General features: G+C 35.7%; 1 protein-coding gene across 2 annotated transcripts; it reads left to right on the top strand.

Moving 5' to 3' along the window:
- The first annotated feature begins 6,451 nt into the window (after nucleotides 1-6,451).
- Nucleotides 6,452-15,226, top strand: LOC127944252 (protein FAM131C-like). 2 transcript variants are annotated; one of them, XM_052540127.1, is made up of 7 exons: nucleotides 6,452-6,590; nucleotides 6,690-6,757; nucleotides 9,078-9,148; nucleotides 9,404-9,494; nucleotides 11,948-12,181; nucleotides 13,464-13,562; nucleotides 14,317-15,226. In XM_052540127.1, the coding sequence occupies exons 2-7, from the start codon at nucleotides 6,727-6,729 to the stop codon at nucleotides 14,532-14,534; spliced, it is 744 nt and encodes a 247-aa protein (XP_052396087.1). In that variant the 5' UTR covers nucleotides 6,452-6,590; nucleotides 6,690-6,726; the 3' UTR covers nucleotides 14,535-15,226. The 2 variants fall into 2 exon arrangements, with proteins under 2 accessions (XP_052396087.1, XP_052396086.1); XM_052540126.1 differs by having other exon boundaries at nucleotides 6,456-6,757.
- Nucleotides 15,227-18,921: the final 3,695 nt, after the last annotated feature.

Raw genomic sequence — 18,921 nt, 5'->3', positions numbered from 1 at the left:
TGAAATTAGTGGTATACTGTGCAGTTAGGCTGTCATTATTGTAAAACAAACCCCTTTAGGACGATACAAGACCTCAGCTTGTCACGAGACACATGCAGTGACTCTCTTCACTTCATATTTGTTTTTATTGTGAAATGCATTAGTCAACACAGTTACAGTTTTGTTTAACAATAATACACTGGCTTTCTTATGCTGATATTATGATCTTGATTCTTGCATGTATGGGCCTCGTGAGCTACATTTTTGTGGTGCTGCAACACAGTTGAAGCATGCAAGCCCTCGCAAATGAGTTTTCTTATGTTTCAGTACAAGATTTACTGCAATGAAAACAGTTTAGTTTAATGGTATTAGCCAAGAAACAGGAACTGGAAACTAGATCCTTCCTCTGCTTCTTCTCTTCCTGACAGGCATTTGCAAGCACTGGACCGAACCTCTGAGGTGTTCAGCATCAGTAGAAATGACAAGAAATGCCACATGCAGATCATATCTGTGAATCCACCTTTCAGCATTTTCTTTGGAGCAGATAAAGAATGTGGAAGGTTTTCTCTTTGACGGCAACAAGTGGGGGGTCTCGGAGGATTTGCTGGCAGCAGTGGGTGAGATTATCTTTTTTGTCTGTAGTGTGAGAACAGCAGACAGTGGGAGGGAGTCAACAGTAGTGGGAACCTGCTGAGCTGGTGCTGTGGAGCAGGGATGTGCCTCTACAGCGAGAAAACACTGCACAGGAAGAGCAGATCGGGTTTCTTTTGAGTGCCGATGGACTGAAGCTGTAAATGATTGAGATCATCATCAATAATGACTTCTGGCATAATGAAAATATGATACTTTGAACTAATGAGATTGAATTTATGGGTTTGTGATGATTTATTACAGTAAGAGTGTGTTGTTTCACAGCACCAGCACTGGAAATCCCCTATACTGGCACAATGCAAGGATGTTGATGAATTTTAGTGACATAAATTGTTCCATGTTTTAACATGCTCAGAAAAATAGGGCTTGTTGAACAGCTTCTTTGATCGCCATTATAAGCCTATTTGTATTGTCCTCAGATGACTCAAAACTCAAAAACATTTTGGTGGCTTTATCATTAAATATCATCTTGCATGAGTCAAATTTTTGCTCGTGTCACCTGTTATCTGGTTATCAGGGGAAATAGTTTTGTTTTTAAAGATTTCGTTTTTTTAAAAGGACAGAAAATCCTGTCATCATTTATTCACCCTCCTTTTGTTCCAAACCTGGATGACTTTCTTCGGTGGAACATGCAGCAATTTGAGTTTTATTTTTGTTATTTTTTATGTTTTTAGTGCTTACAAGTTGAATCAGTGGTAACCAAAATAGTTTGGTAATCAGCATTCTTCCAAAATATTTTATTTTGTGTCCTGCAGAAGCAAGAAAGTCATATGAGTTTGGAACAACATGAGAGTGAGCAAAAAATGGTGGGATAAATTGTCTATATATATATATATATATATATATATATATATATATATATATATATATATATATATATATATATATATATATATATATTAAAGTCAAATTATTATTATTTTTTTTTTTATGTAGTCTTTTTAAAATATATTATTTTTTTTAATTAGAGGTGGACTGGAGCAAATATTTAGATATTTTGAAAATGTCCCCTGATTTCATCTCTTCTTAAAGGAGTTAACCCTCTGTCCAAGGCCACTGAGTAAAGCGTTCAATCTAGCCTCTCCAGGGCAATAACCACTGACAGCTCATAAAATGGATTATTGCTTTAGTTATGTTATTTATGGTGACAGAGGTATGTAAACTGTATGGAGACAGAGAGGAGAAAAAACACTCAACCAAAGACCTCCAAAGTCAGCAGCCAAAAATAAAATCTGCGGTGTTCAGTGTGTTATTGTGAGCGACGGGATCAAACTGACAAGTCCCACGGGAAAAGGAGTTTTTTCATGAACTGAAGTGAACAAGACATTGCTTTTCGTTTTTTATTTTTTAATGGGAAAGACTTTGAGAACTCTTTTAAAAGGAAAGAGCAAGTAGCTTGAAATCATTCAAACAATATTCATTTAGCATAACAATATATAAATATTCAATTTACATGAAATGAGATTATGGTCGACCACAAATTGATTTCATAATTATTTTTACTATTTGTTATACAATGAAAAACTTTGCAATGAAATCGCTGAATTTTAAAAGTCATCTTCAGAAAAAGGCCCTTAATTTTCTAATTAACTCTCAAAAGAACAACAATTGAATTTTCACTCATACATCATCAAAAACTGTGCCTTTGTCCAATTTCAGTGTGCTGATGTCATTCTTTCATATACTTCTTAAAACCATTGCAGTGGCTAGTGTTACAATTAATTATTCAATATTCATGATAAATCTGATTACTTAGGAGAGATAATCAGAACACAAAGCATGCAGATGTGATGGAAGTTGTTGAGAAGATCCTGTGGAGTTGTTAGTTATTTATTCAAGATTATATTAGCAAATATCCAAGCGCCCAAAACAAAACCCTGAACACACAAAAACACACAATCCTCTCAGTCAGCGTTCCCTTTATTAACCTCTTTAGTGACTATTTGAGGCTTAGATTTTTTGCCCCAGGGATTTTTGGGAATTCAAATATATTCATACACACACAAACACACACAGACACACACACACACACACTATATTTATTATATATGTGTATATTTTTGGTGGAAATATTAAAAAAGATATTGTGGTAAAATATAAAATGCATGTTAGATGGTAATAATATGTCATTTTTCCATGCTGTGATGAAGCTGAGAAATAATTAGAGCTGGTGTGAAAGAACAGGAAAATCTGTGGGAATAGTAAATGGATAGTTAAATGCAGAATGGAAATTTATGTGCCCACAGAAGTCAGAGACACATGTGCAACCTCAGAGAAGGATAGAAAACCCCCTTTTGACATGGTGCAGTTAGTGTAAATCTTTAGTATTTTCACATATAAAAGTTTGAACCAAATCTCACTTAAATCATGTACTATTTTGTGTGGGAAAACCTCATGAAAATGTGTACAGTGCGCGTACATTTGATTACCACAAGGTGTCAGACTTTCCTCAAGCTAAATTATTATTTCTTCTGGCTTTGAGCTAATACTACAAAAGCAGCAGACAAGTAGTTTTACTCGTGTATGTTATACCGAGGTAAGCAAGAGATTAAGTTATGTTTGCATTATTTATTCCCTTTTTTTATTTTCTTAGAGGCCCTCTTCTATTCACAGTGCCACTGAGAAAAAAAAAAAAAAAAAAAACACTGACTTGCCCATGTGCCAGAAAAAGACTTGACATGATGTCAGTAGAAAACAATTTGAACAATGTTTGCTTACAGGATTACAGGTTTACAAGAGACAAAGAGAGTGAAAAGAATTTCTTTTTGAAGCCACAAGTTCAGACATGTGTCACTGCAAGCTCTGAGACATGAAAAAAATCAAGTGAGAGTGTAAAAATACAACCCAAGAGACATTTCCTTTCATGATTACACAGAAATGACCAACAGACATTCCTTGTTTAGTTAAATAAAGCTTTCAAAAATACTACTTTTGCAAAAACTTTATCATGTCAGGAAAAACCTGTATATATGGCAAGCTGTTTTAGCTTAAAATACTCCCTGCATTACTCATCATATTTGCATTTTAACTATTAACAATTCGATTAAAGAGCTATACAATGAAATTCTTACTAGTAACAATTCCAATTAGAGAGCTATACAATTACATTTTTAATAGTCATATGTTTCCATTGACTTCCATTCATTTTTAATTGCAGAGCTCTACAACTGATTTTTCTTTCTTGTCAGAATTACAATTAGAGAGCTCTCTAATTCAATGTTAACTAGTAACAATTCCAGGAAAAATGCAAATACAGAGCTCTATAATAACATTTTTACTAGTAAAAAAACACATTAAAGATATGTTTAATTGCAGATCTTTGTAATGGAATTCAAGAACTCTCTAATTTCATTCTTACTAAGAATTGAATTAGAGAGCTCTATAATAATTGTTACTGGTAAGAATTGAATTAGAGAGCTCTATAAAAATAATTGTTACTAGTAAGAATTGAATTAGAGAGCTCTATAATAATTGTTACTGGTAAGAATTGAATGAGAGAGCTCTATAATAATAATTGTTACTAGTAAGAATTGAATTAGAGAGCTCTATAATAATAATTGTTACTAGTAAGAATTGAATGAGAGAGCTCTACAATAATAATTGTTACTAGCAAGAATTGAATGAGAGAGCTCTACAATAATAATTGTTACTAGTAAGAATTGAATTAGAGAGCTCTATAATAATAATTGTTACTAGTAAGAATTGAATGAGAGAGCTCTATAATAATAATTGTTACTAGTAAGAATTGAATGAGAGAGCTCTATAATAATAATTGTTACTAGTAAGAATTGAATGAGAGAGCTCTATAATTCAGTTCTTACTAGTAACAATTATGAATTAAATCAGAGAGCCCTCTTATATTTTAATTATAACTAGTAAAAACAGATTTAGAGAACAATCTAATTGGCATTGTTACTAGCAAGTTTAATTGTAGAGCTCCCTAATTTAATTTTTCTAGTAAAAATGCAATTAGGACAAGTTATATATTTTAAGCTAAACGGCTTGCCATATGCATGGGATATAAAATACACTTAAACTATGTGGATTATTATTATTATTATTATTATTATTTATTTTTTTTGTTGATAAATTAGGGTGCATTCAGTAAAATGATTAGTGTGCCGTACAAACCAAAATGTTTTTTTTTTGTGTGTGTGTTTACTCAGATTTAGCAACATGTTCAAATGAGAATTGGTAATCGATTAAAATGTACTGTAGTTTGCCAGCTTTTGCTGTCTTAATGAACCCACATTCTGTATTTATTGATAGTGATATCTGTCTTGCATGAATTAAGTAAATGTCAAAGAGTAAAAATGACTCATCTGCTTTAAATAAAAATAATAAGTTGTGTACAGTACATTACAGATCACCACTGTTCAGTCTTTTCAGAAAACATTATTATTATGAATTAGTTTTTAATAATAATTAATAATAATAATAATAATAATAATAATAATAAATAATAATAATAGCAGCACCATAAGTATTTGAAAATCCATGCTAAGATCATTCTCAGTCCTTCCTCTTAACTTTTCTGCAAGATTATATCCTCCGTCTGTTTAAGATCTACTGAACCTCTAAAAATCGTGACATAAATATTTTTAATACATTGCTGTAAATTGCATATAGATGTTTAAATAAGCTAATAAATAAATATTTATATTTTCTACCATTCATACAACTTTACCTTTGAGACACTGGAGGGCAGTAGAAAGCTATAAGCAAGCAAACCTTTTATTCTCTTCTGCTTTTCTGGAAATTTCAGCTACCTTGCATAACCTCACCTGAACAGATCTAATTATAAACACAACTTTAAATTCCATTTTATCTCTATAACAATTTATCTTTTTTCCATTATTTCATTTTCAGTCTTTTCTAGTTCCAATTTTCAGTGATGATATACCCATAACATATCAGTACCATATTAGAGATTTTTAACATATCATTGCCTATTGATATTTAATTATGCTAATTAATAAATTAATGATTAGATATTTAATTATGTAAAAATGTGCATAGGCTCTAGTACATGTAGTTGAACTATGTTGATTTAGTTTTTTGTTTTGTTTTGATAAATCTCTTATTTATTGTCTAATTTAACCAATGTGTGGACGTTTGTCATCAAGTACCAATGATTCACATGCCATAAAAAACAAAATGTGTTTTTGTGTTTACCTAGATATAGCAACATGTTCATATGAGAATGTGTAATTGACTAAAATGTATGGTTGTTTGCCAATGGTTTGCCATCTAAATGGTATATCAGTATAATATTGGTTATTGACTGATATCAGATTTTAGATTATTTATGCTTATTGTCCCTATATTTATATGCATTTAATATATATATATATATATATATATATATATATATATATATATATATTTTAAAACACTAATAATTTAATAAAAATATATTTTTAGCCAATCACACAATAATGATTAATTTTCACACTGTACATTAGAATATTTTGATGCCTACTTTTGTTTGTACCATTTAAAGTAATTGATTTGCATTTTGAAATGCACTTTGAAATGCAAATTTTACTATAATATTATTATAAATATAATTTTATTATCAAAATCATTTTATTTCAGTATCAGACATTTATCAGTTATTGGTCATAAAATAAAACTAATTGTCAACTTAATGCCCAAAATGTTAAATCGGTGCATGTAAACTCAATAAAAGGTAGTCATTTCAGTATGTAGATGGTGTGAAAGTTGGGTCTTAGAGATAAAATGAGAGCAGAAGGGGGAGGAGAAGAGAAGAGAGGAGGGGAGGGACTGAGTGCATGCAGTCTCAGTGCTGTTTTCCCCACTTCTCTCTCTTTCCCTCTCCTCACTTCCATCCCCACATGAGAAACAGTGCTTCACTGTACCGGATGGACACCAGGTCCCTTTTCTCCTCCTCCTGGTCCAATATTTTCCTTCCCTCTTTTCTCCACCTCTATCATCCAGTAGGTTCTCTCTGCCTTCTCCAGATCCCCTTCTTCTTCCAAACACGCACTCATCTCTTTCTCTCTGTTGCTAATTTTCCCCCGTCGCCCCACTCTCAGTCAGCATGGTGAACAGATAACTGCTAAGCTGTTGAACATGGGCTCCTGCCTCTGCAAAGGTCACCAAGGTCAGTCTGTTCCTGATTATATCTGAGTTTGTCTGTCTCGGTCTGTCCTGTGTCCATCAGCTTAGCTGTTGGTCCGTCCGCGGTCTTCACTCTTATCTCGTTACCCACCTTTCTGCTGATCTAGAGCATTTACATAAAGTATGAATGTGAAAAAAAATCACAGCTTATTCAAATATAATGCAAAATGAGCACATGCAGTTGTGAGTGACTGAAATAAGTGCAGTTTATATGAATAAATAGTTCTATTGTATGCAGTTTAGTTTCTGATACTGATGCACTTCATTTTCTCAGCAGCAAGAGTATGTTGCTTAGTAAATACCGATGCTTAGATACTGCACTGTAATTAAATATTACACAGCTTTCTGGAATACTTGATTCTGATTGGTCAATCGTGACACCAATGTTTCCTAATATTCACTGTAGTCCATGGCAACGCTGGATATCAGTTGGCTTCTCCCTTCTGATTAAGGCATTAATTCAAAATACATATAATAATACAATGATTTTAATGAATTTATATATATATATATATATATATATATATATATATATATATATATATATATATATATATATATATATAATTACCTTAGGGGTCCTTGTTTTTAATACTGAATTAATAACACATATAATATGATTTTTATATGTACTGTTGTATTATTATTTATATGTATATGCATATGCAACTGTACATTTTGCAGTTTGTCTTGTAGGCTATTTGTTTTGGACATTATTATTGACTATTTTTCTTGGTGAAATGTTTAGAATACTTTACCCGTCAGGTTATAAAATCATTCTCAAATCAAGATTCCATGTCCACATATTTATATATTTTGTGAGTAGCTGTTTATTAACTGTTTAAACTTTCTCAAGGTTCATTTATTTTGCTGTCAGTAGCTTCATCCCAAATTACATACTATAACACTGTGCACTTAAACACTATGTACTTATGCACTATGAACTCAACCGTGTAGTTTATGAATTATATAAGGTTATTTTGTCATTAATGTCTGATAGCCCCTCCCCCTCTGCTATGTAATTAAAGCTGAGACAGTTGAGTGCATGAAGTGTCCAACATTCCACACTTTTTTTTTTTTGGTGCATCATCCGTGTGATTAAAGTGCACTTTTACTTTTTGGAATTTCAGTGTGAACACACTACTTGCACTATTTATACTACAAAACATCACAGAATAGTGCATAAGTACTGCAATTGGGACACATCTATACTGTACATTATCACTAACATAATAACTTTATAAATAATCATAACATTTTTCTCAAATTAACATTTCATACCTTCTTATGTACATTGTGGATAGATGTTTATTTAGTATATAAAGATGTATTAAATAGCTGTGAAATAATTCTCATGAATATTTCATGTCCACATTTAGTGATTTTGTGAGGATCTGTGTAACATTATGTCTTTCATAATGACTGTATTCAGTCATTCTTTGATAGTGGGATTTAAAGGGATTTATTTAAGTTATCTGGTACAGAGTTCACAGGCCAAACAGAACCAGTTATTAACTGTTGCTGGAACAGTTTCCTCTGAGCGCCAGATGGAAATAATTCTGTTCTCATTTGTATCATACCATCTGAATATGACAAGTGTATTATGAATTGTAAGCCAGCGAGACAGCTCAATCTTGGTACACAGGTGTAGTGTCACAGTATTTACAAATGGAGGCTAAGGTAGGAGGTGACATTTCATCCTCAAGGTGTCCTCCAAGGAAATGGCACAGATGAAGTGCATGATTTGTAACTCCCAGAGAGTGGAGAGTAGTGTTTGTTTGTCTGAGCCCTGTGGGGTTAGAAGGTCCTGGGCTCCGTAGCTAAGGCGGAGCATGGAGCGCGAAATGCCAGGGTCAAAGCTGATGTATAATGCATATGTGAGATGGATGGAGTTTCACGGTGATGAATGGGAGGTGGGTTGTAGAGGGGGAAACACGCACAGCGTGTGACATTGTAAAGGTCACACATTGTCTGTTGATACCTGTTAGCAAATAACATGCTGGCGGGAACCTAAAGCTCCACAGGTCTGAGATTGGCTGTCCTCTTTGAGGTCTAACCTCAATGAGATGCGGCCGGTGATGAAAAATGTGCTCTTGAACATTGGGGATCCCCAGGGTAGTGTTGTCAAGACAATCTCTTGTTGCTATGGAAACATGAGAGCATCAGAAGTGAGTCCCATCCATCCACTCCAGTACAAACTCAATGCACTCTGCTACATGCACACTCACACTGTTATTTGACATTGAAAAACATATAAAATAAACAGTGGCATGCAATAACCAGGAAACATTTTGTCTCTCTAGAGCTGCAAAGTGGCCAGCAGCACCCCATGGAAGAGCTTCACTCATATGCTGAGGGACAGCCAATCTTTAAGGTGTGTGTTATCACATAAAATCAAAAGTGGGAGACGTATGCAAGTTTATGAATCATTCAGAATTCAGTATATGAAAATGTATACTTTTCAATGATACATGGGAGTGCTTTCACACTCTGAATGTGTAAGGTCTGGTAAAAGTGTCTTGTTAGGTGTAATTAGCACCTGTGATTCACTTGCAAATGTGATTTCTGGAAGGTTTTATTTGGTATGTTAGGCTGTCTTATGTGTTTCCCGTCTTGTCATGTTATTCAGGGTAACCATCAGTCCTACAATGGCAGCATGTCAGATAAAAGGAGCAGCAGCGGGTATGACATTGGAGAATTGGCTAATTCTTCCCTGACGGGTGAGGAGCAAAGAGTGCATGTTAGGCACTGTCACACTGTATGTTGTTTTTCTAGGTTTTGGCTATCGTTCAGAATAATTTGTTTGAATCTGAAGAGCAGTAGACCTTTACAGAATCTTGCTAATGTAATTTCCCTCTGCCTGCATATCTCTCATTTCTGAACAATCTCTCTCTCTCTCTCTCTCTCTCTCTCCTTCTCTAGTGCCTCTTTAGCCACCTGTTTCCTTTTTTTGCTTTACTTCTCCAGGCCCACTCTTTTCAGAAAGTTAATTACAGAGACTAATAATGTTTTATGGGTTTTTAAGTTTTTCCAAAGAACATTTTCATTTCATTCTAATTATAAATGCAGTCACCAGCTGATGAATATCTATAATAATTCAAAATAAATAAATAACCTCCCCCCCCCCAAAAAAAAAATAACAAAAAACCTGCGAAAAATTATGTCATGGGGGGAAAAAAATTATTGCTACTTCCAGTAATAGGTTCGTAAGGACTTGCACGATAATTTGGAGCCCTGTTTGCAAATGTAGAAATGTTAACTTTCCACTAATGCATTGGGAACAAAAAGTTCAACATTTAAAAATATAGTTTAAAATGTATTTATAGTTTTGTAATTTACAGTAAATATTACAATAAACATTAAACAAATAAATAAACATGCAAAAATAAAGTGATTGAAAATTAACCCTATATCACTCGGTGAGGGTGATCAGTTTGAACCAAATGTTGGTTTGTAATTATTATATTTCACCCAAAAATGAAAATTAACTCACCTCCAGGTGATCTAAAATGTAGATTACTTTATTAATTCAACTCAAATTGTGAAACTCATGTACAGTATTACATAAATTAAATGCTCACATACTAAAGTAGTATAAGTCTTTGGTTCTTTTAATTGTGATGATTTTGGCTCACATTTAACTAAAAAAACCTCAACAATATGCCAATCAACTAATCAACTCAAAACACTTTCAAAGGTTTCCTGAGCCTTCAAAATGTTCTCTCAGTTTGGTTCACTAGGCTACACAATCATGGGGAAGACTGATCTGACATCAGAGTGATCAGAGTGTTGTATCCAAGCATTTTAACAGAAAGTTGAGTGGAAGGAAAAAGTGTGGAGGAAAAGATGCACAACCAACCAAGTGAACCGCAGCCTTTTGAGGATTGTCAAGCAAAAACGATTCAAGAATTTGAGTGAACTTGACAAGGAATGGACTGAGGCTGGGGTCAAGGCATCAAGAGCCACCATACACAGAAGTGTCAAGGAATTTGCTGAACCACAGACAACATCAGTGGCATCTTACCTGGGCTAAGGAGAAGAACTGGACTGTTGCCTAGTGGTCCAAAGTCCTATTTTCAGATGAGAACAAGTTTTGCATTTCATTTGGAAACCAAGGTCCTAGAGTCTGGAGGAAGGGTGGAGAATCTCATAGCCATTTAAGTTGCTTGAAGTCCACTGTTAAGTTTCCACAGTCTGTGATGATTTGGGGTGCAAAGTCATCTGCTGGTGCGTTTTTTTTTTTTAAACCAAAGTCACTGCACCCGCTTACCAAGGAATTTTGGAGCACTTCGTGCTTCCTTCTGCTGACCAGCTTTTTGAAGATGCTGATTTCATTTTCCAGCAGGATTTGGCACCAGCCCACACTGCCAAAAGCACCAAAAGTTGGTTAAATGACTATGGTGTTGCCACCAGACCTGAACCCCTGAAAGAATCTATGAGGTATTGTCAAGAGGAAAATGAGAGACCAGTGACCAAACAATGCAGATGAACCGAAGGTCACTATCAAAGAATCCTGGGCTTCCATCCCACCTCAGCAGTGCCACAAACTGATCACCTCCATGCCACGCTGAATTGAGGCATGTAATTAAAGCAGAAGGAGCCCCTACCAAGAATTGAGTACATGTACAGTAAATGATAATACTTTAGAGAAGACCAAGAATTCAAACATTTTTTGTTATTTCTTTTATTGGTCTAATGATGTATTCTAATTTTTTGAGATATGGTGGGTTTTTGTTAAATGTGAGCCAAAATCAAATCAAATCAAATTAAAAGAACCAAAAACTTAAACTATTTCACTCTGCGTGCACTGAATTTATTTAATACACGAGTTTCACAATTTGAGTTTGAATTACTGAAATAAATGACCTTTTCCACGGCATTCAGATTTATTGAGATGCACCTGTATTTATGCTAGGACATAAATACAACAAAATGAAAATTAATTCAAAATTATGACATTGTTTTATGGTTTTAATTGAACACAATTGTAAATGTCAAGACCCCTGAGTTATTGCAAGCAGCCAAAATGAAAATTTTAAAGGAAAAAAATAGAGACGATTTATCCATTCTCACTTTTAACACTCTTTAGCATCACCTCTTCACCTCCTTCCTTCTTTTCATTTCCTTTATTTAATTTGATTTGTCCCAATGCTAATCCCTCCAATCTCCTCAGGACTGCTGGCCACTATTAAAGACCACATCACTAAGCCCACTGCAATGGCCCAGGGCCGAGTCGCCCACCTGATTGAGTGGAAGAGTTGGGGAGGGGAAGCGACGTCTGGAGGAGGCTGGAGTGGCTGGACGAGAGATGGTGGAGGATGGGGAGGTGTGGGAACCGCACTGCAGGAGGACGAGCAGCTCTACTCCCACCTCACTGATGAAATCAAAGAAGCACGATTTGCTGCGGGTGAGACAGCATTTATATATTTAACATTTAACTATCCAGGTTTAAGCTAATCTCTAAACCTTAGCCCTGCATAATAAGTATAAATACAGTAATACTTTGATTGTGATGTCTAATGAACCTCACAAGTTCAGTGTTGTGGTAAAATGGTATGATGGACAAGAACAGGAAGACAGCATTTTTCCATTAATTTTTTCCACACTGATGATAACTCTTGTATGTCTCATGTTGATATGTTGATGCTCAAATCAGTACTGTAGCAACCAATGTATATATACCAGATATTGATAACATCATGTACAATATGACAGAGTCATTGGGGATGGTAAACAACTAAACAACCAACTAAAGAAACCACAACATGCTAAAAACAGGGCTTGGCATTGTTTTGTGACTTTGTTACTGTAAAAACTGCTAATATTTTATTCACAAGTGTGCATTTCCACTCATCCTCAGGCCTTCCAATATGCAGAGGAGTTTGTTTCTTCATGGGTGCAGATTTGGAGAAATTCAGCATTGCATCACTTGCTCGCCAATGGATCCTCTGCAGTGAATGGGTGCCGTCAGAATGAAAGTTCAAACAGCTGGTGAAAACATCACAATAATCCACAAGTATGACTCCAGTCCACAAATGAACATCATGACAAGTGAAAAAGCTGCATTTTTAATAAAAAAATTCACCCTTAAGATTATGCTTCAAGCCAAAATACAAGTCCTCTTTCCATAATATTGCTTTCTCCAACGAAAGAGTTGTCAGGAGAGAAATATACACAGATTAAGCACTGGTTACTTGTAAATACAGTCTAAAACAGAAGCGCCAGAATCGACAGTTTAAAGTAAAAACGCCTTAAAGATAGATTTGTTTCTAAATATGCAGCTTTTCCCTTCACAGGACGTTAAATGATGGACTGAAGTCATGTTGATCACTTGGATTATTGTGATGTTTTGTCAGCTATTTGGCACACTAATTCTGATGGCACCCATTCACTTCAGAGGATCCACAGGTGAGCAAGTGATGTAATGGTAAACTTCTACAGATCTGTTCTGATGAAGAAACAAACTCATCCACATCTTGTATGGCTTGAGGGTGAATACATTTTTAAAATATGTTACCACTTTGGTCATTTTTATGAATATTCGTTTAAATGTTAAATGATTATTCATAAGACATAAGTGAGAAAAACCGAGTAGATATAAGTCCATATTTCTTATGGAAGTATACAATGTTTTTTTATTTCCTGGCACTCTGTGTATCTGTGACCTTTATCTCTTTTTCCTCTCACAGGTGTGGCGGAGCAGTTTGCTCTGGCTGAGGCAGCGATGAATGCCTGGTCCACACACGATGCTGAAAATATAGCCACATCCAGTACAATTCCATTACAAGGTATTGCCCCATATTTGGTTCCCCAGAAAACCTTTTAGTGAACAGCAAAAATAAAAAAAAATTTCTTAGCATAAAGAACATTTTCAAAATCTAAAGAACCTTTTTTCCACTATAAAGAACCGTTTTTGCTATGGAATGGTTCTTCGTGGAACCATAGATGCCAGAAAAGAACCTTCATTATAAGAGTGTAGACGTAACAATGATAAAAAGATCAGCTTTGCTAGTTATCATTATGTGAGCTGGTCCATGTGAAATGTACTCACTACTGGTCAGATTGCAAGCCCAGGTCTAAACTAGTTTGAATGGAAATAAGTCTTTATGAAGAAGCTCTCACAACTTCCTTTCCCATATATTATTAATTATATTATCTCATATATATTTTATTTATACATCTATTGAATAAAAGTATAGCACAGCACTTAGGGAGGTCATTCTGACCATCTGGTTCATCTCTTGCTGTCCCAGCTTGTATAAAAATACTGTTATTTCATTACAAGGGGATGATAACCCTTGTGTGGTAATAAGCACAAATGGCCTGTTTACTATAAGCCTTGTACACGAATAATTGACTGCAAAACAGAAATGTCTGAATGTGTCTGGGACACGATGACTCATGGATCGAGCAGATCAGACCGAGATATGAGTTTGGATTTAATGGGCTTAATCATTTACGCTACAATTTTCATCCTAGAGGATGTGTGTGCATGAGGTCTTTTTAATTCCTGCTCTCACAATGATGACGATGTCTTCACAGACCCCGAGGGCCCTTATCTTTCTCAGTTCCTGTTGGATGGAGGGAGTTTGAGTGTTCCTCGGCACATGTACGGAATGCACATGGAAGCTGATGACACCAGCTCTCTAGCACCTTCTCATCCTCCTCAGTCTCAGGTGCAGAGGATCTCGCCTTTGGAAGGGTCTGTAAGACACGCAGACAGCATCTCCCTGTCAGAGGATGAGGTTTTTTATAACTGAAATGTTGATGACACTGTGGAACGAAAAGGTTCTTTGTGTTCACTGATGTGGGAGAGATGCGGATGAAGTTACGTCTGGGGTTATCTCTTTACTGTTAAAGTATGTAATAGCCACAGCTGAGCCTCTTTGACAGGCAGTGAACACAGGGATTATTGTACACACGGACATGTTATTTCCATATCATGTTGCCTTTTCGCAAATGAAAGCATCTCTGTTTGTGGTAATGATGATGGAGATTGGACTTTATGTTAACAGGGTCAGACCAATTACTTCTAGAAGTAGGTCATCATCGCACATGAATGCACATGAATCTAAAATGAAACATTGACTGAAGTGAGATCAAGACCATCATGACCTTTCACCTTCAACTGAGTGTTTGTAGATATTTGCAGCAGTCTTTCACAAAGAAGCGGAGAACTGTTAGCACTATAGACTGAAGAAAAAAAAGCCAAAATAAAACACGCTTTTATCTCCACAGACATTTTCCTGCTGCATTTCCACTAAGAACAGCTCAATGGGGCTACGGGGTTGAATTGGATCCTTTGTGAGGACTCAGGAGAGTGAAAGTGAATTATGCCTTTGGGTAAAGCTGCAGTCATAACTTGGGACAGGGAGGTGGAGATTGTAACGATTTTTCATATTGCTAAATGTTTCCATGAAGATTTTGAGTATAAAACGTCCAACACAGCAAATGACTTCTTGTAACTTTAAAGATGAAGTGTGTCATTTTAATAGCCTCATCAAACAGAATTGCTAAATATGAACTGTTTTCAAATACATTTTCTAAACACTCTCATCATCTGCTATTGGTTGGAAAAAAAAAAGCCCACCCAAACTCACGCCATTGGTCAACCCAGTATCACTGGTTTGAATGCTTACAGATGAAATTGATCTACAAATGGCTTACTTATAGTAAAAATATTCTTGATATTAATAATATTCATATTATGAAGATGGAATAAGTGATCTATAGACTTGCAGCAATTAATTGATTTATCAATATTATCTTAACATTAAAGCTGCAGTAGGGAACTTTTGACGCTCTAGTGGTTAATAAACAGAATTGCTTGCGTCTTGCGGAAGAATATTGTAGCCGGAACTACTTCTCTCTGTTTATGTCTATGAAGAATCACAAAGGTACTAGGTTACTCCACCGCAGTACCCCCGAAGCAATCTAAAATAGTCCGAATATAAACACTTATTATAGGTGCACCCTAGTGATTCAGGAGTCAGGACAGGCTAAAAACACGGTTTGGAAAATGGATTCATGGTGTACTCGCTTATTATGTTCATTTTTCTAAATTTTGAACACAAACAAAGTTATGGACCGCAGCTCTGATTGGTTGTTTTTTACCGGGAGCGCATGACTTTCTGCAAATGGCAATAGGACCACTGGGAGGAGCCAGAGGAGCTTGATTTTTTCACAGATTATCTGTCTCATGTTCTACTGTCAGGACATAATGACAGGTTTAACAAATATGTAAAAAATATATTTTTACAAAAGTTCCCTACTGCAGCTTTAACTCACATATGACTAACTTACTGAAAAAAAAGTACATTATTATTATTAAATACATTTAATTATGAAATGAAATCAAACTATGAATGGCTTACTTGTAGCAATTAATATTATTAGCATTTATGTAAACTTTTAGTAATATTACACACTTTCAAAAAAAAAAAAAAAAGTTAGTACACACTTCAACTTTGTTTTTGTTTTTAAAGAGGGTATGGTCACAGTTGCCACAGATTTATAAATCAAATAAGTAGAAACTGAAAAAAGTATTACCTAAGATACCTTTGAGAAACTTGCCTCCATGTTGTGTTAATTAATGTGTCAAGCATTTTGTGCAGTCTTTTGTATGTATAAATTATGATTTAATCTTTAAAAGATCTATTGCTGCAGAAATCGCTTGCTAACAAGAAAATTCTTGAGTGTTCTTGCGAGTGGCAGAGACAAAAGAGAGAGATGGAATAACAAACGTCTGCCTTTTCTCCGTAATTAGCCCTATTCACACTCCACTGACGAAGAAAGATGACAGAAAGAGAGAGATAATGAGGGATGAGGTAGAAGAGGGGAATCAGCGGCGGAGGGCATTATAGTGAATGCAGAAGCAGGAGAGGACGAGAGAGGAGGGCGTTGGGAGGTGGAATGGTCAAGTGTTATCATGCATCAGGGTCTTTTAATAGAAGTTTACACAGTGTGATCCTCGTGTGCGGGGTCAGATAATGTGTGTGACTGCTCTGGTGCTCCAGCGGAGGGTTTGAAATAGGAATTAATTGTGTTGATAGAGGCTCTGGGGCAGTGAGCAGAATTGAAATTGTGTTTTTAACTGGAATTCAATTTCAGCACAATATGTTAAGGAGCAATGCACTGAATTTAAATGAATCCTTATAAAACCTTTTCTGTGAAAAATAGCACAAAGAATAATGAGTGAAATACAGAGAAAAGAGCAGAATTGGGATGGCTGAGAAATCAAACGAAGGTCATTTATTACTGAAGCCTTTGTTCTGTTCTTTTCTCTCTGCGTGAGGCTCATGAAGCTAACAAGCTGCATGAGGTTACAAACAGATATCTCATTTCAAAATCATATTACACAGGGTCAGTTTTATCGGATCAGTCCATACAGCATGACAACAGTAGGGTACGACAGGACTCTGAATTTCTCCCCTTTGTTTCATCTGATCCTAAAGTGTAACGTTTCGAGAATATATATTTCACTATATTGAAAAGTGGTGGAGAAGCACAATTTGTGAAAAAGGGATAATTAAAGAAGTTTGCTTTGATGTTTGCTTTTCACTCATTTGATGGTGAAGGAATAACTTGATTTAATCACCCTGATGAAAACTAAAACTCATAATTTAGAATTTCATTAGTCCTATAAATCTACATAAAAAAACAGTTAGAAACATGTTTGAAGGTTAATCGGTGTATCATAAAATTAACCTTCTGTCCAATTCTGTCATAAACAGATGTTCAGCAAAGGGTTCTGTTGGTGGTTTTGCTATTTTCGCTAAAAAAAAAATGATATATAAAAATTTTACTTTGGAGGAACTTCACCCCTGTTGTACCCTATTAAGTTGCTGCCTCATTTCATAAGATTTCTTTATTATTTCACAAGTTAAATCGCAAGCAGATGAAATGATTATAAAATGGTAAGCACAAATTGATGCCTGTCCTGGGTGTGTGATTTCTGATGTCTGAGTTAATTGTCCATACATTAGACTGCCTTTTTCATCTCTTCGATTATTTTCTTCATCTGGAAGAAAAATCAAGTGTCATAAGAACATGCCTTTTGCTATTCGTACATATAGTCAGTGTGAGCGGTGTATTCAGAAGTGTATTTGGTTCATGTATGGATGTTGTCTTTGTGCAGGCTGCTCTTATCACCTCTTTCCATGTGATGACGCCTCACGGCTGCCCACTCTCCGTTATAAACAGACGCTGCTCACCCGTGACACTCATGATGTAATGAGCCTGACAGAACACACACACACACACATTATGTAGAGGAACACAGAGAAAAAAACAGCCCCAACTGAGAAACCAGCCTCTGAATTTACACACTTGAATTATTCTTTCATTATTTGTATTATTCTTTCAGTAACTGTGCACAGTTCTTGTTATGACCCAGCACATTATGGGTTCAATTAATTTCCTAATTTCTATGCTGATGCAGACGCTCCCGCAGCTGTGATTTGTTGATTGTACCTAAGAACGGGGGAGTCTGGGAGACAAGATAACAATTAAATGACATGCCAAAGCCAGAGCCTCAAACTGTCAGTCTCATTTCATTCAACAGCACCGTTATTGTACTGTATTGTGCAGTCTTGAGTATTTCTGTTCATCAGCAAGTAATCGTTTGTCTTTGGCCCTTATTGGCACACATTTCATTGGCTTTCACTCTCTTCTGTCAAGCACCAAGGTGCTATTACAGTCAAAGAGGTGCGATTGTGTCACTGAGCTGCTGATATTTGTTAGTCTCACCGTGAGAGTCCACTACAGGAAACTGGCCATCTGCACTGTCGTTTAGGATGTGCTGCAGACTTGCCAGTGTCTCTGTCCTCTCCAGCACAACTCCTGCTGGGATCACAAACTGCTTGATCTGAACATTGGCCAGCCTGTGGGAGAGCATTCACGATGAAAGCTATTTACTCTCCAGCCATCACTGCCTTGACGTCTCCCCTCAGAATTTTGATTTGCAGACAGAAATGCAAGAGAAATGCAATTTGATTTCAAATCATAATATGGTGGAGCCTGAAAGCAGATGAGTAGAATGTTAACTCACTTCGGACAAGCGTGGATGAGAGATGGCAAATGCGGGAGCTGTTTAATAAGCGATATGCCATCGTAGAAAGATGGATGGTGCTTTGCACGTGCCACTGC

This window comes from Carassius gibelio, chromosome A23, assembly GCF_023724105.1.
Source record: "Carassius gibelio isolate Cgi1373 ecotype wild population from Czech Republic chromosome A23, carGib1.2-hapl.c, whole genome shotgun sequence".
NCBI lineage: Eukaryota > Metazoa > Chordata > Actinopteri > Cypriniformes > Cyprinidae > Carassius > Carassius gibelio.
The sequence above is the reverse complement of the archived record's forward strand: the minus strand, read 5'-3'. Positions and strand labels throughout refer to the sequence as shown.